The following is a 27306-nucleotide window of genomic DNA, read 5'->3' as shown; positions in this document are numbered from 1 at the left end:
AGACAGCTTGAATTTTACAGATGGAGATCAGTGCCAGAAACACTTTAATATATTGGTATAGGCTATAAATTATCTTCATCTTCTCCTTCTCAACCATTATCATCACAATGAATCTACAACCAAGATGTTTAATGTCATATATTTATTATCATGAAAAAGTCATTACATAATTCATCTGAAATAAAATCTATTATTGATAAACCCAGTTTCAACTGTTGAATTGTCTACATAAAAATCACACAGTGGTAGAATCATTAAACATCAGCTACCAGAGAACGTGAACACATTCGCCTATGCCCTTATATATACACGTATATTCTAGACAAACAGAAAATATGAAAGTCATAATGTTCCGATAAAAATAGTTGTAGGCTAATAATTGTCTAATAGATGTAATACATTAAGAAAGAAGTCATAATATTTGGGAAAAATTGAATGTTTTAAGAAGAAAAGTCAAAATAAAGTTGTGGTAATTTGGGAGAAAGTCAAAATATTTAGAGAAAAAAAAGCAAAACAATTTAAGAAATATGTCCTAATATTTGGGGAAAAGCTTTTTACATATTACAAGAAAAAAGTTGAAACATTTTCAGAAAAAATACAAACTATTTTGCAAAGAAAAGTTTAAAAAATTGTAATTTTTTTTTTTTTTTAAGTCACAATATTCTGAGAGACCTAACTGGAAATATTTAATATACAACCACACATTTCAGGAAACAGTTGTAATTCACAAATAAAAAGTCATATTATGAGAATAAAGTCATACAGAGAACAAAATGTTTAAATGAGATAATCTGTGTAGTAGTGGTTCACAAACTGCAGTTCTACAGGAAAAATGCTGTTTGAAGACAGATGAAGTGGTGAAAAAACACTTCAGCTGTTATCAGCTTCTGTCTGTGGACAAACACACGTGTCTAAAACAGGTTTTCATCTCTCAGCTCCGGCTGCTTCTCTAAACTGGAGCTGATCTGAATCTACTGCAGGTTATCCACCAAACAGTGTCGGGGAAACTCCGATTTTAACCAGTGATTTTCTCCATCATCCCACAACAAGTCGCCAAACTCTGTCCTTTGTTATTGTTGGGATTGAGAGACCTTTAGTGGTAGAACTTTACATTCTGAGGTACGTGTACTTGAGTATTTGCATTTTCTGCTACTTTATGCTTCTATTTATGCAGATTAAGATGAATCACACTAAATGTAATCAACCGGTGAATTAGAAAGTTATTAAGACTTCACTGATACTGATCTGTCTTTACACTGAACATGTAAAGACAGTAAAAACAGTTACAGATTTTCAGTTAAAAAAATAAATCTACTGTGTTTTACATTCAGGTTTTGTGAGTGTTAAGTGTTGCCGCGGTAACGGTAAAGCGGCGGACTCCCTGAGAGGACGGACTGTGTCTCAGAGGGAGTAGAGCTTCAGCTGCTCCTCCATGTCTCCCTCCGTCACCTCCCCCAGCGCCTCCTGGTTCTCCCTCAGCAGCAGGAAGATGGCCGCCAGCTGCTCCTGTTGCACCCTGGGAAGTCAGTCAACACACACACACACACACATATATATGATGTCCTGTGCTGCTGACATGTCATTGCATTCAGAGACACCACAGCAGCAGCAGCAGCAGCAGCAGTGTGAGATTTCCTCTGAGATATTTCTGTGCTTTACAGACCCCAGAGATCCAGCAGGGGTCCAGATACTGGATCAGGTTGTTCTCAGGTCCCTCTACTGTCAGAACGTGCGTTTTATTTCCCCGTATTGATTATCAGCTCAAGTTACACAAACAAACATATGGCAGAAATGAATCAGTTTTCTGGCAGTTACTGGTCCCATCAAAGCCTCCAAATATATCGACAATGACCACGTCTCTGTGGGGAGGGAAAAGTATTTATATACAGTACTTTCACTACACATGTACTTCATGTTACTGAGTTACAAGAATTTATTATGCAAGTATATACATTTGAAGAAATGTACATGAAACAAGCTGAAGGAAAATGAGCATATTAAATGTGACTTTATATTGAAATGAATGTATAAGATGCCTGTAAGTTAAAAACCAGTCACTCAGTCATTTAATGTGTAAACGTGCAGAGGGATGAAAAGTGATGATTCACAAATAAAACTTAATAATCCAGAATTTACAAAAGCCTCAAAAACAAACTGCTAAAACAAACACATTAACAACACATGCACAGTTTCACACATTTATTTCATGTTTAACATTTAAACGACACTCAGAAGGAAAAACACCCGAGGGGCGATTTCCTTCTGAGGTTCTGTCAACTTTTAACTTCTAAGAACAGCAGAGACACGAGGGCTGAGAGCCTACTGTTAGCTTACTGTTGTAACAGACCAAACACAGGCTAAACTTCATTCAGATTTAGACGACAGTTTAATAGTTTTAACAAAAATGTCACACAATCCTTCCTCTGCCCTTTCATCACAATCACTACACACACTGTTTCTGTTAATGCGACTCCTCGACTTCAAGGTTTGACACCTGAAATTCTTCCCTTCGACACTAAGAAGCAGCTCTGTAAAAAACGCAGATTCCTGAAGGCACTTTGGTGTAAAGACGTTTGCTATTCACAAGCAGCTCAGGCCTGAAAAAAGTCAACTAAAATAAAGACGAGCAGGTTTTTATTTCCCTACAAACTGCATAAGGTCTGATTCATGTCAGGTTCTTCCTTCACTCCGCCTCCTCCTCGTCTTCACAGATCAGCTGTAAGAAAACAGAGAAGAAGAAGCTGAGAGGTGTGTGAGGAGACAACACGAGGAAACAAGTGTTTATGAATGTAATAGAAAATATCACCGTTATTTGTCAAGAAGAACAACACAATTTAAAAAAGGACCACACCAGTGTTCTAACACTAATCATTCTTTACATTGCACCTGACAAATTTACAAACCGTGTTTTAAATAAAGTTTTCTACAGTTTCGAGCTTCTGTTCATTTTCATTCACTGTCACACAGAATGAAGATCCATCAGCAGCCTCCAGTGACCTGCTGCCGCCACAAAATCATCCACATCGTACTGTCACATTATCACGTTATAAGGTGACTCTTATATTTACAGTCTTGAACTGCATCACCATGGCAACGACAGAGGAAGATTGACAGTCGTAACGACAGAGCTGATGTTCAGTGGTACAGACTATGAAGCTCAAGCACAGATTAAGAGTCTGTGAAAGGATTTAAAGCAGGACACATAAACACACTGAGGCCGCGACAAACTACAGATTATTATTACATTATTAATTCACCTATTGTACCAATGATTGTCTTGATTAATTGTTTGGTTAATAAAATGTTAAAAAATGGCAAAAAAAAAGTGTCATTTTCTGCTTGAAAAATGACTAATTAACAATTAATCTATTACCAAACTGTTGCTGATTAATCATCTATCGCTTTGATTACTACAGCTCCAATGAAAACCAATGGATGCCTCAAACTGCAGGAAAAACATGGTCAGAAATGTTAAGTAAATTTGATTTTTACTGGTGGAAAGTAATAAAGTACATTTAATCAAGAACTTTAACTTCTGATCATTTTCAGCAGTTATTCAGATTATTAATATAAAATCATATTAAATATCTATTATGATGCATTACTGTAAATTAAGAGACCTCATTAATCATGAGGGGAAATTCATAAGCAGCATTAAAGTATTAACAACACATGAATACATAAACAATTAGAATCCAATAATATAAATATGATTCAGAAATATATAATAAAATGGATGTATTAGTATATTATACTGAATCCAATATGCCATACTGTGTTATACTGCATTGTACTATTGTCTAGAATATATCACTAAATAACAGATACTGTACTAACCATATTGTACTACTGTGACAGAGTACTTCTGCACTGCAGTATTAGTACTAGTACTGTAGTACTACCACCAACAGCTGATGGTTTGTAGTTCAGGACCTAAAACTTGGTCTGGTCCTTTAAATTCAGGCAAATGTGATTAATGTAATTTATGATTCGATCATTTCACAGGTGAATCTGAAGGTTTCACCAAATATTAAAACATATCATTACAGAGTCAACTCAGATGTGACATGATGAGAACAAATACATTGTAAACTGTTTGTTTGTTTGTTTGGCTGTGCTCCTTTAAATATATATTAATAAATATATATTTTAATGTTTCACTAATGTGTCTGGAGGGAAAAGGTCCAGTGAAGGTGATGTGTCTGTGTGTCTGCAGGACGCTCAGGATGAGTGTTTGGAGACTTGGCAGATTTGTGAAGATGTTTCTTTATTGATAACAAACATCAGGAAGCTCAGGTGACCTCCTCTCCAGATGTTCTGTATTTGCTGTTGAAAATCAGTTAGTGTGAAGTCCGGCCTTTAGGTCTAAAAGCGGATTTGCATGAAATGGTCTGCAGATTTAAAAAGAGCTCAGCCAAACGTGTCAGAGTCGTTTCATGTTCACTAACAGCTGATCTCATCAGGTCTCAGCTGAGTGGACAAACCGGGTGCAGGTCTGAGCGGCAGCACTCACCGTTAGCTGAGGTGTTAGCGGCAGCATGCAGGGTTAGCAGCAGAGCAGCACAGCTGGGCACAAGCTGACAGATGTGACTGAGACCAGCAGCAGAGACCTGAGGCGTCACGTTAAACCTGGAGCGCCTGAACATCACACACCTTCATCATCCAAGACATTTACTCTGGTACCCATTCACTGTACTGCAGTACAAATCCAAGGTACTTGTACTTTAGTGGAGTATTTTCTCCTCATGTTATTTTCTGCTTCTCCACACTTCAGTACTTTTCACTTTGTATTTTTGTGTTGCAGATTTTTGAGCAGCTGTTCTGATGATGAATAAGTTTCAGTCATTTTTTTATGTAAAATCATTTCATGGTTCTTAAACATGAGGATTTGCTGCTTTTAAATTTTATGCAAATGTTAAATATCTTGAACAATTCTGAGGTTTGAACTGTTTGTGAAGGTTTCACTTTGGCTCCTGGGAAACTGACAGAATCTCATCACTTTCTGAATTGTTATGAATTGATTAACTGAAGAATCAAAAAAAAAAAATCTGAAGATGAATTCATAAAGTAAAAATTAATTAGTTGAGTAATAGTAATGAAATAATGATATGATATATAACAGTAGAACAAGAACATCTTTCTACAGTGAGAATTCCCTTTAATACCTTATTTACATTTTCCTGATTAAACTCATACTTTTACTTTGGTAACATTTTCAACGCAGGATTTCCTGCAGTATTTTCACACTGTGGTATTACTTTTTAAAAATGTTTTATACTTAAGTAAAGTACAGTTATATTTCCTCCACCACACAGAGTCAGTTCCAGCAGCTCCACGGACAGAAAGCTGGACACTGAAGTTTCTCTCTGTGTAACGACTGTAAGAGTCCAGCAGAGGACGCTCATGGACAAGAAGCAGAGACACTGAACCTCAGCTGTTACCTATTAAACTAAAAATAAGAAATACAGACCAGCGTCTTAAACTTTCTCTAACTGGAGAAGCAGAAACCTGAGCAGCTGTAAATCTCTGCACTGAGTGACTGACAGGAAGTTTCACAGGATCCAGGAAGATCCAGGCGGTGCAGACGGATGTGAACACAGAGTGAACCACCAGTAAAAGGCTGCGAGTGTCTCCTGCTGGCTCTGCTGAACCTGCTCACACTCAGATATGTGCAGCGTTGGCGTGAGGCTGATATGAGGTTTGGCAGGTGGCTCCTAAAATCAGAGCTGCACTGATAGAAACGTCCACACCCACTGGATTAAAGTGGTAAATACGAGGGAGTGAAGAAATATCTCTCATCTGTGTTTGGTCTAAAAATGACAGAAATGCAAAGAACAAGCTGCAGAGTCTTGAACTGACAGGAGCTTAAATAAAAATCCTACTACACTTAAATAAAAACTCAAATGTAGGACTTTTACTCGTGACACAGTATTTGTACTGTGTTACTTTTAAACAAAAAAAGAAAGAAAAAAATAAATAACTTGATGAAAAAGAAAAATACATTTTCTATTTTAGCTTTGTTTCGTTTATCAACAGGACCAACACACTGCACATATTACTTATATTTATACTTATATAATTATATTTTAACATTGTGCTACAAAAGCCCTGAAAGTAAAAATCTTTTCTTTTTTTTTAATGATTCATTTTTCTAAGTTTTTGTCTTAGTTTGTGTTTTTTTCCTGGGAGGAGAAAAAAAGAAAAAAAAACAACTTCAAACTTAAATTCTTTTCACTGCCTCTTTTACAACAACAGATTCGGGGCTTCTGTATTGTGCATCTCTTTCCACTTTAATATTTACATACTTATATTGTACATTTCCAGTACCTGGATTTTCTCTTTGTATAATCTGCTTCAGGTTATTGTACACTTTGTTATAGGTTTGTGTCCTGACAGTAAAGTTTAATTGAATTGAAACTGTCAACACTGAACATTAGATCCTTCAAAAACATAGAATTTCCTGCAGGACGTCTATGTTTTATTGTATTAGCCTCTATGTCTATAAAACAATGTTATTTTCTTCGTGGCTGATTTATTTACTTTCTTATTCACTCTGTGTTTCCCTCTGGGATCAGCCCTGAGAGGGAGAACGTGTCCTTCGTGTTTCCTGTAAGAGCCTGGTGATGGTTCCTATAGGATCTTTTGTTTCCTGTATAGATGTCTTATCCCCTCTGAGCACACATGACCCACATTGGTGACCTCCCCAGCGTCTCAGGCCTCTTTTGTCCTCTCTGGGTGAGACGCAGTGCGTTCATACTGGTTTCTACTTGGAGCTTTAAGCCTCAGGATGAAGCGACAGGACGGAGGACTCGCTGGTTCTCCGTGGGTTCTGTAACCAGGAGCTGAACAATAAGAGGATCAAGTGAGGAACTGTCTGCACCATCTGGAGCGCTGCACCAGGAGACACACCACAGTCCTGCTGGTGTAACAGCTGGCTGTCACTATGGAAACAGATGAACCATGTGTCTCCAGGACTGAGCGCGTGGATCCAGTTTAAAGCACCTGAACATGGACCTGGTGACTCTCGTCCTCCACACATTTTACATGAAGAAAACACATGAAGGACTTATTAATATTCAATACGACCTAATATTCTCGGTCAGCGCGACCTTTACTGAAGTCACTTTGTACATAACTGGAGTTGTGTTCATTGGTTTGTAGTGTGACAGTTTGTGTGTTTGTATTGTTGTGACTCTCTTTAAAAAGAGACTTTCACCTGGTTAAATAGAGGATATAAAAATAATAAAGAATAATAAAGAGAGTAAACCAGTGGTTTGTGTAATATCAGGTGATCTGTGTACAGACGAAGGGACCTGGAGCACATTGTGTTCACAAAGAGAGCCATCAGAGCGGGTCTCAGTGAACCGGGCCGAGAGCGGACTGAGAGCTCGGCTCAGTGCGGCTTGTTTCAAATGCACCGTGCTGGCACAACTGCAGCTGTGAATGCCCCCTAATTGAGCAACGGCCAATCAGGAAACTCCAAATCAGTCACATGGCATTTGGCTGAATCCGTCTTTCTTTGTTTCTTTGACTTTTCTCCTCATTTAGTTTCACTAAACATGTCTGAGGTCACATGATCCAATATTTCACAAAACAACGCAAAGATTAGAAAACAATTAAAACGTGTGAGAACTCTTCCATGAATCATGTGACCACCTCTCAGCTTTACCTGCTGACCCTTTGGAGGGGCCCGGCCCCTGGGTTTGGAACCACCGCTCTAAACTGTCTAACTGTATATGACGTAGTTGAAGCAGCTCCACCTGGAGCAGCTACAACCGAGGACCAGCTGATGCATCAGTAAGAATCTGATAATCATGTGATTTTAGAGCAGTTTACTGCACAGTGAAGAACCTGCATGAAATCATGAAACAACCTTCACTTCACCCCCCCTCATATTTCACAGCATCAGTCGAAACATTTATAACACAAACTACAATCGTTCAGCTGAGTCACTGTTGTCTGGCGTGAAGTCAGCTGTTCAGTTCAATATGAGGTGAAAGAGCATGAGAGTCAGGGGACGTAGGGGGGAGGAGGGGGGGGGGGGGGTCGTCAGGTGATCGATCAGTACGGACAGACCGATCATTCATGATCTATCAATATCTATCAGCAGATATTCAACCTGTACTGACGAATCTGTGCTGAGCCAAGAATCCAGATGTTTTTCTTGCCAAACTGCAGAAGTAAGTCAAAATGCAGAGTTTTAATAGTAAATAAAATGATTTTTTTTTTTGTCAACTCCTCTTGATTCAGTTTATTGAACACTGGACATTTTCTTCTCCTAAATCACAAAACACAAAGGTTCATGACAAACATGTTTCTGAAACTGAGCTTCTGGACACTTCAGAGGAAACAAGTAAAACCTAATCAAATATTCAGTAGTGGTAAAATTACGTGTTCAGTTTTTTATAAAAATAACATTTATCTTGATCATATCTGCAAAATGTTTTCAGCACAGTGTCACAAGGGTTCAGCCTCAGTCACTGGTTCAGGAGGTTTGAACGAGTCTGTGAAAACAGATTAAATATCAGCAGAGACAGTGTCGGTGTCATCGGTCTATCCGTACCTGTGAGGTGGATTAAAGGGGAGGACTGGAGGTTGGGGGGGGGCTGGGTGGTGGACAGGTTATATTGAATAGAAACGACACCTTACCATCTGCTTCCTAACCCCCTGTGTGTCTGCTGAGGTTGATTATAGAGAGGTAAAATCTGATGTAAGCTCTATCCTGAAAAGATAAAGTGGAGGGCGTCAGACACTGTGTGGACTCACAACACACACAAACAAACACTGGGGGGTGTCATGCTTGGATATTCCAGTAAATCTGGAGTCAAGGGAGGGAATAAAAAACAGATGGATGAATTAAAGTTGTGGGTTTGGGCTGAGTATCGTTTTGATACCGATACAGTTTCCAATACCTTCATTTATTAAATATAATCCTGTTCTTCCTTATTTAAATTTAATCTATAGAAAAAAGTGAAAAAATATTGAGCTGAGTTAATATTTGGTAAGTTTTGTTTAAATCTTTTGAAGACAAGACAGTAAATAGTGCGTTCGAGATCTGAGACTTGTGTGCATGAGAAGAGAATTTGATTATTTCTGTGCATTAATTATTATCTTGCACACGAGACGCTGTGTAACTCACAGGATTATAACTTGTGTGTGGACACTGTGAGCACGTCAATGATTTGTGTTAACAGATAAAAAAGTATCCTCAAATCTTACTCTCTGTTCATAGCAGAAATTTACAGAGACTCTGCCTCTCTCTTGTTTGACAAAACTTTATTAGAATTGTCACTGGACAAAACCGACTTGTGTTCACGTCACACCAGCGTCGGGCCGTGTATGAAGGTGGAGTGTCTGCCCAGCGTCAGTGACCGTGCACAGTTTGGAAATGTGTGCATGATTTTTTTCTTTCACCCTTGTTGTAATTTTATCATAAATTCTGTGTGACAACATTAATGTGTTTTTTCTTTTCCTGTTGACTCACCTGCTGAGGCTGGATTCATTCTGCGGCCTGATGCTGCTTCTCTGCACAGACCTTTATGTGTCTCATATATTAAACTTTGGTGTGTGCTGCTCTTAAGATCACGACCAACTTCTGGTGCCGGACTGTTTTTGAAATGCTATGAACAGGTTTTGGTTGAGAACGACTGAGCGGTGATACCCGGCCTTGGTGAGGGGGGAGGCAGGGGCTGGACTGAAGAGAAACCTGGAGGTGGGGGAAGGTAACATCATGCTGTGTGTGCAGCTGCAGGGACGGGCAGAGGCATCATTCACATGAGCTGAGGACGGAGTTTATAGAAGCTTATCGAGGGGAGAGGGAATGAGGAACTTGGACGAGGTTCAGCGTTTTGCTCCGTGTCTCTGTTGGAGGATTATTTATTAATCAGTGATGTCATTTAACCCTGAGACACAATGGGAAATAAACTCAACAGAGGACAAAGACTTTCCCTCCTCTGCTGCTCCTAAAAAACTCAGCGGAAACACAACAGGGCAGCGCTGCCAAGCCGTGGAAACATTTTAATAGCTTGTGGACTTTAAAAAACTGAGCCTCCAATCAGGGAGCTGCAGACGTTGACTCCCCATGCTGACAAAAAAAAAAAAAGAAGAGGAAAATACCAGAACTAAAAGTGTAAACTCTGCCATGTGAATATTTCCTTCCTCAGTCTCCTCTCTCGCCCTCTCTCCTTTGACTCTGATAATAAAAAAAGCTTTGTCCACCTTCAGGCTTCAGTCCAGAGCTCACTAACAGACAGAGACCGTACGTAACAGTGGATTATGTAACATCTCTATTCACTTCTGGTTCAGGCCTCAGGATGTGTTGACAAGAGAGATGAACGGAGAACACGGAGTCTGCTGCTGACTCCTGCTCATCCACAGAGACTGAATAATCTGCTCACATTCAGTCCAAATGTACGACCACAGATTACAGACGCTGACAAACATGGAGGTCTGCAGACGCCCGGTGAGGTCTCTGCACGAGCCCTGTCTGGGGTTCACGTCGTGTGGGATGGATGAAGATCAAACCACTGGGCACTGATCACGTTCACGATCAAGTTTGGCTTTAATCTCTGTCATGTGACATTAACATGGTGTTGCATGTGTTAGCTTGATTTATTTCTACTGTTCTCTATTATAAACATATTTATAATAATGTTGCATCAAACAAAAAATGAGGCAACATTCACACAATCTACATTTTCAAATGTATCAAAAAGGAAGAAGAAGAATAACAAGAAGAATCTAACTCATTAAAAACTAGACTTTTAAAAAAATAATTTATTAAATAATAATTTATTAATTTAATATCTCAATAGCTGAAATGTCCATTATATCACTAATGTTGGGATATATGATATTTTCATATATATGTATATAAATATATCATATATCTTCATTGTCCAGGTGTCGAGTCTAAAAAACTAACTGTGAATTATATCTCTGCAAGTTAAGTGCAACACCTAGAGCCCAAGTCAACAGGAGAATCAAGACATTGATGAAGATGATGAAGGTGCATCCCTGAGAAAACAGAGCAGAAGCCCCGCCCCCTCCCCCACACCCCGCCCACCTCTCATTCCTCAGAGCAGTTTGCCTTTCTTTCCATGCACAGGTCAAACAAAACAAACAGGGCAAAATGGCAGCGAGCAGGAAGTGTTTGTGTGTTTCAGGCCAGGCAGGTTGAAGAGCGGGGAGGGGGAGAGGGAGGGGCAGGGGGAGAGGGAGGGAGAGGGGGAGGGGAGTGAACTGACCTCTGCTCCTCCTCGATCTCCTCCTTGGTCATCAGCGTCTCAAACTTGCTCTGTTTCTTTCCTGGAGTGAACTTCACTTTATCTTCAGCTGCAGCCACATCTGAAACAGACGAGATACAGAGGAGGAGGAAGAGGAGGAAGAGGAGGAGGAGGAGGAGGAGGAGGAGGAGGAGGAGGAAGAGGAGGAGGAGGAGGAGGAGGAAGAGGAGAGCAGTGAAGATTCTGAGTTACTGACTCTGAGAGACCACCTCACACTCTGGGAAGTCGACCAGTAAACCAACATTCATGCACTAGATTCGAGAACAGCCCATAACTTTATACTTTACACATCATGTGGATCTGTGTAACCTGATGAAGGTGGTGAAGTATAAATGTACGTGATCCTCTGTCTGCAGCCGCTTCAACTAATTCCTTTCAATAATTCATTGTTCTATTGAGCTTTGCAATGACGAACAAATAATAAAGGACAGACTTTTAATTGCTTTAATTTCTTATTTGTGTTATATCTGTTTCTGTTTGTTTTATTGTTCTTATCTTACAAATGTCTGACACGTCAGGAAAAAACTCATTTTCATACTGGACAACAAACTGTTGCCTTTTTCATTTGTTTCTTTACAAGGAATTTAATAATATTAATAAAGACTTCGCTAGAAAAACAACTTGATGCAGCTAAATGTCTGATATATGATCTATTACTATACTTATAATATACATATATAATTCACTAAAACTATGATTTAAAGTGCCACCATAACTTGGTGTGAGCTGCATACACTTTCAAACCTGGTGCATTTTAAAGTAGGTGGAGCTCAGAGTAGCACATCAGTTTAAAGCTCCACACAGTCTGAAGGTAGATGTCCATGTGTTTGTGATTATAAAGCAGGTCTAGGTTCTATATTAATACTGTGAAAGTATCAAAGCCTCAGTCCACAGAGAAATGCACACAGCCTGTATTCAGAAACTGAGCCTTAAAACCAGCCGTCAGGATTTCTGTGACTTTGTGATGTCACAACGAAGCAGCCACTGCCTGAGAGAGGAGATGTAAAACTACACTGAGATGGTTTATATATGTTCTGATGGAGAATAGTAAAAGTAAAATCTGGAGCTTTAAAGACGTGTTTGTCTTTTCATGGGATCAGACAAACATCAGCTCTGAGTTGAACTGTAGTCAGTACAAACACAAACTGCAGCCTCTGACACGCTGTCTAATGCAGGGAGTCTAAATGGATCTTTATGTGTTAGAAAAGCTTCCTCTGTTAACCGCCTCCTGCAGCAGACAGACATCAGCGGCTGTGCACAGCAGATAAGTTCCAGGGAAGTAAACAGAGTCGTGCTGCCAGGCTACATTCAGAGCAACACCATATATCATTGTAACATATGGAATCATGATTGTATGGATTAAAAACCAATACATTCGCAGTGAAATCCTCCGACCGGGAGATTAACCACTGCTCAGCAAAACTGCTTCTTCATCTGATGAAACATAACCTGAGACCTGCATCAGCTGTTATCTCCTCAAACAGGAACCTCAGTCCCTGCAGCCACATGATGACCAGTCTTTACCAGCTGTTTACAGTCTGTTTCCTCAGGGGCGAGACTGTATTGAGAGTGTGTGTGTGTTTGTGTGTGTGTGTGTGTGTGTGTGTGTGTGTGTGTGTGTGTGTGTGTGTGTGTGTGTGTGTGTGTGCTGTATCGGTGGATCAGTTGGCGTGTGCGGAGGTGGAGCAGCCATCTGCTTCAAGAGGATGATACTTAATCTTGAACAGGAAGTAAAGCACTTGGCTGAACAACAGCTACTGTCCTGACCCACAATCAGCTGTGTGTCCGACCGACGCGACACACAGCAGGTGCATCAACAGGTGTGTGTGTGTGTGTGTTGCTAACTGTAACACCACACACCAACATGCTAACTCTTTTAGCATACGTTAAGTGACAGTAAATCTGACGGCTGGTTTTAAGGCTCAGTTTCTGAATACAGGCTGTGTGCATTTCTCTGTGGACTGAGACTTTGATACTTTCCCAGTATTAATATAGAACCTAGACCTGCTTTATAATCACAAACACATCGACGTCTACCTTTAGACTGTGTGGAGCTTTAACTACTTTCTGACTTCTTTATCTATTTTAGACAACTGAGATTAACAGTTCAGAAAAAAACGTTTTTAATGTTTTCACAAAAAGCCAAAGATCCTCAGTTTATCATCATGTGAGACAAAGAAAAGCACAAATCTACCACGTGAACAGTGAACCACAGCTGCCACTATGCAGGTGTTCAGGAGGTTTTTACCGGGGGCTGGATCAGACAGTAAAACACTGACTAAAACCGTTTCAGACCCGAGTCCAGGACTACACCCAGATTTCAGGTGTGGTTCTGGTCTTAAACATCTGGGACTGGCTCTGAGCACTGACTGGATTATTTCTGTTCTATCTGGCGCAGCAGTCTTACCGTTGTTGAGGACGGTCTCTGGTTCAGGTTCTGGTTCTGGTTTCGGTGATGCCTCTGTGACAGGTTCAGGGGCCAGTGGACTGTCCTCCGTAGAACCAGGGACCAGCTCGGGTAGAGACTCCTCCACAACTTTCTCTGGTTCAGCCACAGGCTCAGGGGCCGCTTCAGGTACCGGTTCAGACTCCACCACAGGGTCTGGATCAGGAACTGCAACAGGTTCCGGGGCAGGTTCTGGCACTGATACTGGTTCTGGGGCTGCTGCTGCTTCTGGAACAGGTTCAGGGGATGATACTGGTTCTGGGACTGGTTCTGGTACTGATACTGGCTCCTGCACAGGTTCTGGCTCCGGAAGAGGTTCTTTCACTGCGGCTACTTCTTGTGCTGCAACTGGTTCTGGAACAATCTCTGGTACTGTGACTGGTTCTGGTACTTTTACTGGTTCTGGGACAGGTTCTGGTTCAGATACTGGTTCTGGAACAGTCTCTGGTACTGCAACTTGTTCTGGGACAGGTTCTGGTTCTTTGACTGGTTCTGGGACAGGTTCTGGTGCTGATACTGGTTCTGGAACAGCCTGGAAAGAAACAGGTTGAAAATAGTTAATTTCAATCAAATGTTTGTTGTTGATAAAATCCTGGTTGTGGACGAGGCTGCGTCAGCGTTGGTCCTGAAACAGAGGAGAGGCTCAGATCCTCTCCTCTGATTGGCTCCCTGGCCTGTTGTCACTGGAGCTCCAGAGAGAAGCCTGAGAGAGGAGATGTAAAACTACACTGAGATGGTTTTTGGTTCTTAAAACCACAAATATATCTTCTGATGGAGATCAACACTTCAGATAAAACTGGACCTTTGACGTCGTCGGTTCATTGTGAGTCTGAGTCGCATGTTTTGAAACATCAGTTTTCTGCTGTTTTTTACTTTAGTACCAGACCTGCAGATAAATATATCATCAAAGTCTTTACAGTTTATACAGAAGGACACTTGTACTTGTTCAGGGTTCTGACACGGACACTGTTGACCTCTGACCTCTGACAGAGTGACTGTTATGTGGACGACCGTCAGCTGCAGCTCCTCGTCGAGGACGATCTACCGCCTGCTGCTGACACCAGGACAAATAAAACCCTCTCCATCGCCCCCAACCTGTCCTCTCCCTGCCACCTGACAACACACACACACCCACACACACATCAGTGTCATCAGTGACCGACCTCCCTGCTCGTCCTCACAGACGCACCTGTCTGTGTCTGCTGTGAAGTGCTGAGTTTGCACAGATCGACATCTGAGCAGCAGATCTGGTTTCTCCGTCAGATCCCTGCTGCAGCAGCCAGTTCTCAGTCAGGCAGGAAATAATAAATATGTGAAACATTCTTCATTCGGCAGGAAGCTGGAAGGTTAAAGCAGATGATGTGGTTTCTGCAGCTGAAGTATTTCTGTAAATTAATAGTTTGGCTTGATTTCATGTTCAGTTTCATGTCTGTCTCTTCTCTCGAAGCAGAATTTCATGTTAACTTAAAAAAATGAAGAATACAAAACAATCAGAGAACAGAACCTCTGCAGGTTAAATTTCAGTCATTTTATCATCACAGAGAATGAAATGTTTCCTGTTCCAGAGTAAGAAAGATATCAATGAAAACCAGTCGGGATCATTCACACTGATTCCACAAAGATATTTTCACAGATGTCAAACTCAAATGATCTTGAGTCTTTGTTACAACATGAAGTGGAAAGTAACTAAGTACATTCACTCAAGTACAAATGAGGTACTTGTACTGTACTGGAGTCTTTTCTTTTCAAGCCACTTTCTCTCTCTGCTCCACCACGTTTATCTGAAGGCTGCTGTTACTTTGCAAATTAAGATTTTTGCAAACAAAACAAATGAAAAGTTTATAGAATATAAAATATTATAATCTTTGCTAATCTGCTCAACAGTAAATACAAGTGAAACTGAAACAATTACCAGATTAATCAATTAATATTTCTTTTGTTCATATAAGTAATTGTTTGTGCAAAGATGACAAATATTTTTTGTTGCAGCTTCTCAAATGTGAAGAATTTCTTTATGATTATTATAATAATAAGTTTTTTTCCAATGATTTTGAGGTTTGGATCAATTCTTGGATAAAACAAATATAAAAGTGTCCTGTTGAGACCGAATATCTGTAAACTTAAAGTCAGTCAGTTCATAGAAAAGAAAAATCAGAAGATTAATCCGTAATGAATAGTCCTGCACAAAATATTTAAAAATTAGCTCCACTTCAACCAGCAGTAAAATGCTGTTTACATGTTAAAGCTCCCTCCAGTCTAAAGGTAGATGTCCATGTGTTTGTGATTATAAGGCAGGTCTAGGTTCTATATTAATACTGTGAAAGTATCAAAGCCTCAGTCCACAGAGAAATGCACACAGCCTGTATTCAGAAACTGAGCCTTAAAACCAGCCGTCAGGACTTCTGGAGCTTTGTGATGTCACAATGAAACAGTCACTGCCCTCAGCCACGCCCCCAAGCCCCGCCCACCTGGACCCACCATCCAACCTTACAGGATTCAGAGTGTTTACCTGAAATCTGTTATATTTTAATTGGATCCCTCTGAAAACTGTCAGCCAATCAGAAGAGAGGCTCAGAGCCTTTTCCCGATTTTACTTGTACAACAGAGTATTTTTACAGAGTATTTTTACAGTGTGGTATTAGTACTTTGTAAAGGACCTGAACATTTCCTCCACCGCTGTATTTAACAGCAGAGAAGAGACAGAGTGGCCCTGTCTGGTCCCATCAGTCAACACCGGCCTCGGCCCGACACACACCACAGTTCTGCTGCTGATGACTCACTACAGTGACAACTGGTGGCACCGGGGGGGGGGGGGGGGGGGGGGGTCTCTTAATCCCTCACGGCCGGAAGCACCAGTCCCTTCCTCTGCCTCTGAATTCCTCAGCTATGAAACACCAAAATAATCTCAACAGCGACGAGCCGACGCGCTGAAACAAAGTGTTGGGGGTCACGGTGCTGAACGCAGAGTCATGAAATCCTTTAACGAGTCAGCAGGATGAAGAACTGTGCTCTTAGCCACAACCAAGGCCCAGCGTTTACTGCCGGCCTAAATTGGGCAAATATGTCTGTTGGGTGAGTGAGTCCCACATGAGATCATCATGTGTGATGGTTTTATTTCTGCTTTGGGGAATGAATCAGCCGAGCAGCATTACAGGGCTTTGCGGAAGACCAGCTCTGCCGGAAAAAAAAAAAAAAAGTAATTTCAGGAATTAAAAGGATTTTTAAAAAATGCTATGGTAAATCAGATTTGTATTATTAAATCAATATTCTGAGATTATAACATAATCAACATTATAAAACACTAAATCAAGAAACTGAGACAGTAAATCAAGAATCACTGAATCAACAGCATAAGATCCTAAATCATGATTCTCAGAGTGTGAGAGGCCAAAACAAGATGTCAACATATTAAATTAAGAAAATAAAATAATACATTATTTTATGAGATACTAAATCAAGAATGTAAAGGCACCTGATTATGAAATATTAAATCACAACTATAAAATACTAAATTAAGGTTTTAAAACACTAAATATTGATTACGAGACACTAAAACTTTGATTATGAGATGCTGAGTACAACAGAGTAAATCAAAATTATGAGATACTAAAGTGAGTTTATGAGATATTAAATCAAGATTATAAAATGTTAAATTAGGGAGGAACTATATTTTCCAAATTTTAAAACTGACATTTAAAAACTAAAAATAAGTCAGATTACATTTTTAAAGACTATGAGGCATTTTGCAAAAGGAGCTCAGCCACTCTGGATTAGTCCGAGTCAGCCCGGCCGTTATGACCTCTGAGTGCATTTCCTGGCAAATATATCCCAATCTGTAACATTACACTGAGTGCCTCACTCATAAAAGCCATTTTAGCTCTGTAACAGGGTGCAGAGGAGAGGCATTAGATCTCCTGGCATGTGGGGAATTTACTGAACTACCTGAGCAAACACGAAAGAGGGAGCAGACCCAGCTGGTGAAGAGCCTGAAGCCGGTGAGAGCAGCAAGCTGTTTGTCTGATTTATGCTCGTCCAGGAAAATCTTCACTTATATGACTGATTCTGTTGTTCACATTTTGAGAAATGAATTGTGCCGAATCAGCTGTGATCAGCTCCAGTTTGTGTGTAGCCAGGGACATACGGACAACTGTCACTGGATCACTGTGATACTGAGGAAATCTTAAAAACAGCAGGATTCTGAATGAAGTTCTGCACAAGAGGATTGTGTTTTTTTGTTTTTTTTTTTATTTCTAAGCAGATTTATTTGTGATGGACTTCAGAGATAATGATTCCCTCAGACGTCACATTGAAACTAATCTGTTTCATGTGTGTGGGTTCAGATCTGACTCTGATGTTTGATTTGTTTTTAAACTTTAAACCTTAAACTCTGAGCGTCACCGCGGCCGCTGCTGTGACTGCTGATCGAGTCGATGAGCAGCTTCATCTTGTTTTCAGGTCACCTGTGTACACCTGTCCCTCACCTCTCTGCCTGCAGTGGAAAGCTCCGGATGGAGGTTGGGTGGAGGTTGGTACAGAGCAGAGAGCTGAGGCCTGTGGCTGGAGGAGACTGTCTGCCCTGTTTCTCTGTCCAAACACAGACTCATTGTTCCCTCTGCTCTCTGCCTTATCTCCACTTCAGCTCTCTGACGCCGCCTCCATTTATACAACAGACAACCAGACACTTCCACTCTGTTCTCTGAGCCCCCCCCACCCCGCTCTCCGCCCCCCGCCCCCCTCCGTCGGCCTTCAGGGAAATGTCTGCAGGACTGTCTGCTGCACTGAGCTGCAGGTGTAAAGATGTTTCCCTCACTCTCAGACTGATTTAATGACGTGTGAGCAGGTTAAAAACTGAGAACAGATTCTGACATGGAACTTTCTCCAAGTATTAACTGGAAGAAGAAGGAATTTGTTCAGAAACAGGATTTCAGCTCCACTTATCCAGGTCTGGATATTCTGCACTGCACCATGAATCTGCTGTAGCAAAACCAAAACACACTGAAAATACACGTTTTATGGGATTAAAACAAAGACACCATGAAGCAAAACTAGAATCAGGGAGAAGATCTGAAAATCGTGTGGTTGTGAGCCACAAACCTACAAACTGGTCTGTGGTAAAACCGCTTGAGACAAGTTTACATCCCATCAGTTCTGAGATCGAGCCAAAAGTGAGAGAGTAAGTATAGAAAAAAAAAGACACCTTCATTTAAACACGAAAATCATTCAGGGTGAATCCATCATTTTCAATGATGTCCAGTAAATAAAAGTACCAAAAAAGATCAATTAAAACTAATACATAAATAAATAATGTGATGACAAGAATCAATTAAAAGGTACAAACAGAAATTAAAAAGTTAGAGATTAAGAAGCTAAAATGATGAACAGGTACCAACAGATTCATTCTCAGAGGAGGAAGGACAGACTGGTTGGAGCTCCGGTCACTCAGATAACTACTCTTTACAATTGTGCTACAACAGCAGAGACCACGTCAGGTTCCACTTCCTGTCTCCAAGACCAGAACCCTGAGGCTGCAGTGGACTCGGGCTCACCAGCACTGCAGGTGAAGGACAGGTGGTGTTCTTAAGCTACAACAATGAAGGTGAAGATTCAAAGCGAGTAGAACAACACTCTTCTCTGTTTGCTTCTCTTCTCTCCACCTCTCAGGTCGTCTGTTAGAGACTTGTCAGTGTGACCTTTCTGAGGAGACTCTCTCTGTCCTGCCTGTTTCTGTCTGTCTGTCACTCTACATCCTCTGTTCAGTCCCATGAATCACTGGGGCTCTACAGCGTGGCCAAAAAACAGACCTAAACATGCCAGGATGTGAGGGCGTGGCCGCAGTGGTGGGGCTGGGGCCAACCTCTCTGAAATCACCACAGAGGAGGAATTAGCTGCGATGCTGCGATATGAAGCCAATGTTTTCTCGTGGTTTTGATGCCCGGCCAACAGCACTGTGGAGCAGAGGTGTAGTGAGCCAGACCAGACCAGGCCTCAGAGGGAGGAGGAGAGGCAGGAACAGGGCCAGGCCGGGGGGAAATACCAGCAGAGGTATGTCAGACAGCAGAGAGGAAAACAGCTCAGTGATTCAGCGACCTGCTACTGTTCACAGTCTGATGAAACCCAACGGGACAAGAGGTCAGCGAACGTCACACAGACACCTGACTGATGTGATGTGTTGAAGTCAGAGGAGACGTGTCTGAGATCAAAATTATGGAAGCTGCAAAATCTCTGAGCCACTTTGATTAAATTGTGATTAAAAACTCATTTTAAATTTTGAAACAAATTTTTGAATTGTAGCAAATAAAGTTTGGAGGGCACCACAAAAATCTGGCAATTATTACAATTATGGGGGCAAAAAAATGAATGTGACAAATTATTCTGAGAAATAAGTTTTGGATTCTTAACAAAAACTAAAATATAAAAATTTTCTAATCATGACATGAAAAACTCTGAGGGCACAATGTAAAATCTTGTGACAAAATATTTGTCACAGTCTGTGACTGGATGGGCAAAAGAGAATTTTGAGAAGTTTTAGGGGGAAAATATTTGGGGAATATAAAAAATGATTTCATATGATTATGATTTTATATGAATTGTGACAAATACATTTTTGCATCAGTATGTGAATTCAGTCATTTGGAGGAACTAAAAAAGTTTGGGGAACTGTTACAACTTTCGGGGTCATTATATCACATGCAGAAATTAGGAGAAATTACACATTTGGGGACAGTACAAAAAATTGAAATATGAAAACATGAAGGAATTATAAAGACTTTTTGCAAGAAGCACCATTAAAGTTTGGGGATCGACATGGCTCTTTTGGAAAGAGTTATTTAATGGATTGACAAATGACAATATATTTTTGGGAACTATGACAATGTATTAATTAATGAAACTGAAAAAATGTAAAAATTATATATTATTGTAGGAGCAACATTATTTGGGAGAATTTTGAAAAACCACAGCTAATTTGAAATCCACTTTGAAAAATATACTTCAGGATCATGGTAAATACACTTTAGAGTAACTATAACAAATTCAGAAATTATGACATATAAAAACACATATTTTGGTGAGGTGGGTGGGGGGGTTTGTCCTGTTTTGGCCCCCATAAACTCTTGGAGCGGCCCTGAGATGTATAATTGGATGTGGAAATGTGCAGATGTGACCAGCTCGGAGCTGGACAGAGAACAGCTGGCTCAGACTCAGCTCTCCTCCTCCAGACCTGATGATGTGAGCACGCTCACATTTCCATATATGGAGAGCTGCATCTCCACGAGCACCGCGGTTTGTAATTTTCAAAGAATGAGGAGGGAGAAGAAATGTTGACCAGGTCTGAAGAAAGCCTGCGTACCTAATGAATTTTACCCTTTTCACGCGCAGCCTCAAAGCACAACAGCTGTTTTCAACCAAACCTGCAGATTTTTGGTTTTGTCGTGAATAAAATCTAAGTCCTCTTACACCTCAGCTACAGTCAGAAAGACTACAAGAGTTTAATGCATCAGTTTGAGTCTCTTATCTTTATCTCTTTTTGCCTGTTTTAGGCTGCAGCGTGGATGAAGGTGGAGTCGACACAGTTTGAAACTGTAGAAGAAGAAACATACAAAGAGCCTCAGAGAGACTGGGCTCTGACAGAAATCCTCACAACCTCAGAAATTGGGTTTCTGCCTCTTTCACCTGTTTTTAAGCACATTTTTAGTATCAGTAAAAAAAAAAATCTTGAAATGCTGCAGTACCATGTTCACAGTTGACTGAGGTGGAGAAGTTGGTGTATTGATAAAGGCAAAGTGCAACAAAGTGCAGTGGGAACAGCCTGAGAGAGTAAACGCTGCCGTACATGAAGCGTGAGGAGAGGGAAACATCAGGTCTCTGGAGCGATGATGAGGAGACGGGAACCTTCCTCACATTAACATGAAATAAATAAAAAGTCCGATTTTTAATTACATTTTCTTCTTCTGTGATGGTTTAACAGCACAAACTGGAAAATCATCTCCACCAGCTGTTTATTTCTGATGAACCATCTCCCAAAGCTTGAATGACAGTGTTTTAATTCTCATTTTCTATTTAAATTTGTGCTAAACTTGAATGAAAACTTCATCCTCTTCTGTCAGACTTTGCATTTAGTTTCAGTTTTAAATAAAATAACGTACAAACAAAACAAAAGTCATTTGGATGTTAACTCTGGGACAGCGATGGTGAGCCTGTTTGAGCCCCACACAAAGGTCAGAACAACAAGACTCGCTGTGTTTCAGCTCCACGCGGTCACACACACACAGACCTCCTTTATGTGGACAAAGAAAACTGTAAAATCTACCATGATGCACTGCGGCAGCTATAAGTCCGACAGCTGAGGAGTGAACTGTGTGTGTTGGATAAGGTTATCAGCGGAGAGGAGGGCGTGACGCTGCTCAGTCACACTCAGCCACAAGATTGATGTCCGTGATACTTTTACAGCGAAGAGAAACGAGTGGCTGGTTTATATTTGGCTCAGACCCACGTGTCAGTTCAGTTCTACGACACACGGTGCTGTGTGGTCCGCTCACCGGTCTGAGGGTGTTTCTGACTCTCTCGCTCAGTGTCGTCACTCACAGTTCGAGATGGACCTTATTAAACATAACCTCTGTATTGTCTGTGCTTCCGGTTTTCTAGTGTTCAGACTGTATCAAATCAATATAACTCAGTTTGCCACAGCTGGACTCCTGTCAAGCTATAAACACAGCAAACAGGAAGTATCTGACCACGATCAGGCGTCCCACAGGGTCTGAATTCGTCTGTAGATGAGATTCATCAGGTTTGGATATTTAAAGGTCCCATATTTTACTCTTCTCCTGTGTTTTATTTGAAGTGTTGATATATTTGTGGTTTTAAGAACCAAAAACATCTCAGTGAAGTTTCACATCTCAATATCGCAGATTTCAGGTACTGTACTCAGAGAAACAGAATCCTGCAAGGTTGGACGGTGGGTCCAAGTGGGCGGGGCTTGGGGCGTGGCTGAGAGCCGTGGCTGCTTTGTTGTGACATCACAAAGTTACAGAAGTCCTGACGGCTCATTTTAAGGGTTATTAAGTGTAGACTGATGGCAGTTTTGTGCAAACAGTGAGCGTGCAGCTCTGCAGCCCAGCACAGAGTCAGGATCAGCTGAGTGAAATAACTTCAGCTGTCAAGCATCACATGAACCGGTGTGAAGGCGACACACCCACCTCCACCTCTCCCTGCAGAACCAGGGTCCATTTCAGACCCATGACACCGTGAACACAGGTGTAAATATAGGAGGCATGTTCGGCACCAAATATAGACAGTCTGTCTGTCGCATGTTCCAGCAGCAGTGGGCACATTCCTCCAGCTTTTTAAAGGCCTCAAGTCGAGGGGGAAGAAGGTCGAACAGATCCAACAAACGAGGGTCAACATGCAGAGAGACCTCTGACCAGAGAGGCATCCATGCTGCTGCCAACAAAACCTGATTTGCATGTTGGTATATGACCACGTTAACATTAGCAGACATTCAAATGCCTCAGGAGGTCTAACACACGGCCTCATCTGTGAACGGTGTCGCTCCAACACAGTTCAACATTTTCATAAAACATAAACACTGTGTGCACAAGCAAAGCAGCATCCAGTAATCAGCTGCTCTATGAGGAAGAGATGGGGACTGTATCTGGGCGTCACGCAGCCAAACATCAACTGAAGTGAGTCCAAAACACTGATGAAGCAACGATGAACTTCAGACCAGGGATTAACATTTCTAGAAACATCCTGAGTGGATTACGCAGCAGGACTGTGGTTCAGGAGCTGATGACTCAGTGACCCAGCAGCTGGAATGATCGATCAGACCGGATCAGCTGCAGCCGCTGTCCCACTTTGTCTGACCTGAGATCCATGTCCCACAGTTTTAGGTGAAAATCTGATGAAGCAACTTTGTCATAATTACAGGAATTCATGCAATAATCTAAAGTTGAACTACTGGAGACCAACCAGAGTGTGACCATTAACATACAGTTTATACTCCTGAAGTCTCAAGAGATCATTTAGAAAAATAAAGAAATCTCATGTATGAAATTAACTTAAACTTCAGCAAACTTCCAGCGAAGACCATGAGATGCAGCTGAAAGCTGACATGAAGACCTTACGTTAAGAGGTTTGGTCAAAAAGCTCAAAACTCTGTGCATTTGTAGCAACAAGTGAGTGAACACTAACTAACATTTCTGTCACCAGTGAGTCGATTAATTAATTATTCAACTGACAGAAAATTTATCTGAAACGATTTTGCTAATTGATGAAACAATGAAGTCGCTTATTAAAGGGCCATGTAGTCTGAAGGTAGATCAATCAATCAATCAATCAGGCTTTATTTGTATAGCACCTACATACAAACACAAGTAACACAAAGTGCTTTACATAATAACCCCTCGCCCGCACACATAAGACAAACTGGAACTGTGGGAACGCCATCATACATCTCATATTTGCATGAGAAACACTAGAGGCAGGATAAAAGAAGCGACATAAAATTATGAATAAATGAGAAAGTCGGCTATTTAAGAGGAGAAATAGGATAAATAATCAGGATAAAATATATAAGATAATAAAATACAGAAAGACAGTAGGTGGACTGAGGTAAATAAAATTATAAATGGTGGAATATTAAAAGGAAGTAAAAATAGAGATAGAACAGTTGGGATAAAATTAATGAAAGACAGAGGAGATGTACTGGAGTGATTAAAACCAGAAATAAAAAGGAAGGTATTAAAAGGAAAATGATCAAGAGAATAAAATAAAAGAAAAGAAAATAGAAGGATATACTAAGTAATAAAACAAACCAAGATATATAAATAAATGGACTAATAAATAATGTGGTCCATAGTAATAAAGGAAGCCTCACCGGGGGTTTTAGGTCTAACTCTAGGGATAATTAAAAGGCCACTACCTGAAGACCTGAAGCTTCTAGAGGGCTCATAGGATAAAAGCAGATCCGATAAATATGTAGGACCAAACCCATTCAGAGCTTTGTAAACCAATAAAAGAATTTTAAAATCAATTCAATGTCCATGTGTTTGTGGTTATAAAGCAGGTCTAGGTTCTATATTAATACTGTGAAAGTATCAAAGCCTCAGTCCACAGAGAAATGCACACAGCCTGTATTCAGAAACTGAGCCTTAAAACCAGCCGTCAGGACTTCTGGAGCTTTGTGATGTCACAACAAAGCAGTCACCTTTAGCCACACCCCAAGCCCCGCCCACCTGGACCCATCATCCAACCTTGCAGGATTTGGTTTTGGATTTTTACCTGAAATCTGCTGTATTATTATTGGATCACTCCGATCAAGCCAATCAGAAGAGGCTCAGAGCCTCTAATCAGATAAAGGATAAATAACTGATTCATCGAATCAAGGCAACGTTCCTCAACATCTTCTCCTTGATCATCAGTAGTATAAATACTGCAAAGTGCTTCAGATGTATGAGATGTATATACATTATATGACAGTGTATAAAGCAGTTGACACTATCCTGACAGTACGAGACCAGACGACGATGATGATGATTTGTTGACAATAAAGCTGAACTGAGCTGAAACAAACTTGAAATATATCAGCTGAATCAGTTGATTACTTTTTTGATTAATCAATTCATCACAGTATCCTTTCTACATTTTAAATGTAGAGAAGCAGCAAAGCCTTCTGGGAGATGGAGCCAGAGAATGTTTAATTAACTGATTAACTGTCTCAGGCCCAGAGCTGTAACATCATTCCTCCTGCATGAGTCAGGAAACACACCTTTTTATTATTTATAAATTGTGAAAATACTGGTCGATTAATTGATTGGGTTTATCAATTAATTAGCTTTGAGTCATTTATAAATTACACCAGTATTTGGTTACTTCTTGTTCCTTTAAGTTTGGCTTCTGCACAGCACAATACGTCCCATTATATTTGTAGTTTATGACTCATAAATTCAACTAAAAAAGTAATTTCTCATGTCAACCTTGCTTTAGTAACTATTCAAATATACAGGCCTATGGCTTCTATTTTTATTTTATTTTACCAAGTATATTGAGCATGTTTGGCACAAAAGTTTTCTTCAAGATCAATAAATTCTGCATCTATGTCATTACCTGTAAAAAAAACTATGCAAGTAAAAGTGATCAGATCAGATCATGTCGTCATTTGAAATTCAATAAACTGATCAAAAAGATCGATCTTGCCTTCACTTGTGCCACCGGGACGTCCGGGATCGTGTCAGCGGCTCCGACGTCCTCCACAGCCGGAGCGGGGGGCGGCGGCTGCGGGGAGACGTCAGGCTGCTCTCCCAGGGCCCTGGACGGAGGGATGTCGTCTCCGTAGCCGACTTTGGGCTTCTTGTTGGCGGCTGAGGAGGAGGAGGCGTCGGGCTTCTTGCTGAGCAGCGAGGAAGCGAAATAAATGGCAACGACGGTGAAGAGGATGGCGGGAATGACGACGGTCGGGTCCAGATCCATGTTGGTGACAGAATGAATTAAAAGTTTAAATGTTCAAAGTGTTTTCAGGAGTGTGTGTGTGTGTGTGTTGATCAGGCTGCAGTCACACACACTCTGAGCCGCATCCCGCCGCTCCCCTCAGTCTCAGCTCATCAGCTGAGCGGACTCAACAGCTGACGCGAAGCAACACTTCCGCCTTCGCTTCAAATTAAAAGCCGCTACAGGATACAGGCCAGCGAGTTTTCATAATAAAATATTAGTAAAAAATAAACAAAATGGACATAAGTCTTTTGTGAAGTTAAAAGACAAAAAGCAAGTTTAAAAATGAAAACTGAACCAAGCTAAAATAAGATGAGTTCAGCTACAACGGGCCACGACTCACGGTTTTTCTTGATGCAGTGTTTCTACAGCAGAAGTGACTCTGATCTAAAGAGCATTTCACTGCAGAACAACTCTCAGATATTTCAATAGGTCTACTATACATTTAATTTTTCTGTTACATGCAGGCTAGTGATGTGGATGTAGATATGGTTAATGTATAGATAATGTAATTATATAAGCATGTACATCACCAGTTTAAGGTTTTAGATCAGCACAATTTTCCCAGTTTTTATTGAAATTTCAGCAGCTCATGGGTTAATTTGTTAAATTCTTTTGTTTAGTTTTTTTTAGTGTGAACTGTGAAAAATTCCTGTTTCAAACTGACAAAAGCCACATTTAGTCTCCATAAAAAGTTTCTTTTATTTGTTTCATGTGCTGCTGAAACATGGCGATCATCCTCTTCATTAAAATAATCACCTGTATGAGACAATCTCACCACTCTGATTTAGGATCATTTATTATTATGTAAAGAATTACATACTAAGAAGGCTTAGTTTGTGAGTTTTAACTTACAACCACACAAAATTACTTAGATTGGAACAATTCAGGGAATTTTTCCTCACTTAAAGTCTCATTATTAGAGCTGCAACCAACAATTATTCATTATTAAAGCTAAATAGTTGGTGGATTAGTTTTCTGTCAATGATTCAAAAAGGAACAAATTACAAGAACTTTTTTCACTAAAATCATAATTTCAAGATACTTTATAATAAGCAGAAAGTTTATTATCATTCCTGATTTCTGAGCATC

General features: G+C 40.5%; 1 protein-coding gene across 4 annotated transcripts; it reads right to left on the bottom strand.

Moving 5' to 3' along the window:
• Positions 1–124: 124 nt before the first annotated feature.
• On the bottom strand, positions 125–26350 carry LOC139611329 (protein TsetseEP). 4 transcript variants are annotated; one of them, XM_071465925.1, is made up of 5 exons: positions 25924–26350; positions 14228–14263; positions 13693–14149; positions 11247–11346; positions 125–1516 (listed from the first exon to the last, which is right to left on the bottom strand). In XM_071465925.1, the coding sequence occupies exons 1-5, from the start codon at positions 26194–26196 to the stop codon at positions 1402–1404; spliced, it is 981 nt and encodes a 326-aa protein (XP_071322026.1). In that variant the 5' UTR covers positions 26197–26350; the 3' UTR covers positions 125–1401. The 4 variants fall into 4 exon arrangements, with proteins under 4 accessions (XP_071322026.1, XP_071322017.1, XP_071322035.1 ...); XM_071465934.1 differs by lacking the exon at positions 125–1516 and adding exons at positions 1920–2716; positions 8650–8722 and having other exon boundaries at positions 13693–14263; positions 25924–26348; XM_071465916.1 differs by having other exon boundaries at positions 13693–14263; positions 25924–26348.
• Positions 26351–27306: the final 956 nt, after the last annotated feature.

The sequence above is a fragment of the Trachinotus anak genome, unplaced genomic scaffold, assembly GCF_046630095.1.
Source record: "Trachinotus anak isolate AG129_WGS33_773 ecotype Australia unplaced genomic scaffold, CSIRO_AGI_Tana_v1 ptg000003l, whole genome shotgun sequence".
Lineage (NCBI taxonomy): Eukaryota > Metazoa > Chordata > Actinopteri > Carangiformes > Carangidae > Trachinotus > Trachinotus anak.
Note: the sequence above shows the minus strand (reverse complement) of the source record. Positions and strands in the feature narration are given on the sequence as shown.

Coding starts and splice junctions, on each gene's coding strand:
- LOC139611329 (XM_071465916.1), bottom strand. CDS start 26,196: ATGGATCTGGACCCGACCGTCGTCATTCCCGCCATCCTCTTCACCGTC. Junction 11,347..13,692: donor AGAGACCGTCCTCAACAACG/GTAAGACTGCTG, acceptor CGTCTGTTTCAG/ATGTGGCTGCAGCTGAAGAT. Junction 1,517..11,246: donor GAGATCGAGGAGGAGCAGAG/GTCAGTTCACTC, acceptor CTGACTTCCCAG/GGTGCAACAGGAGCAGCTGG.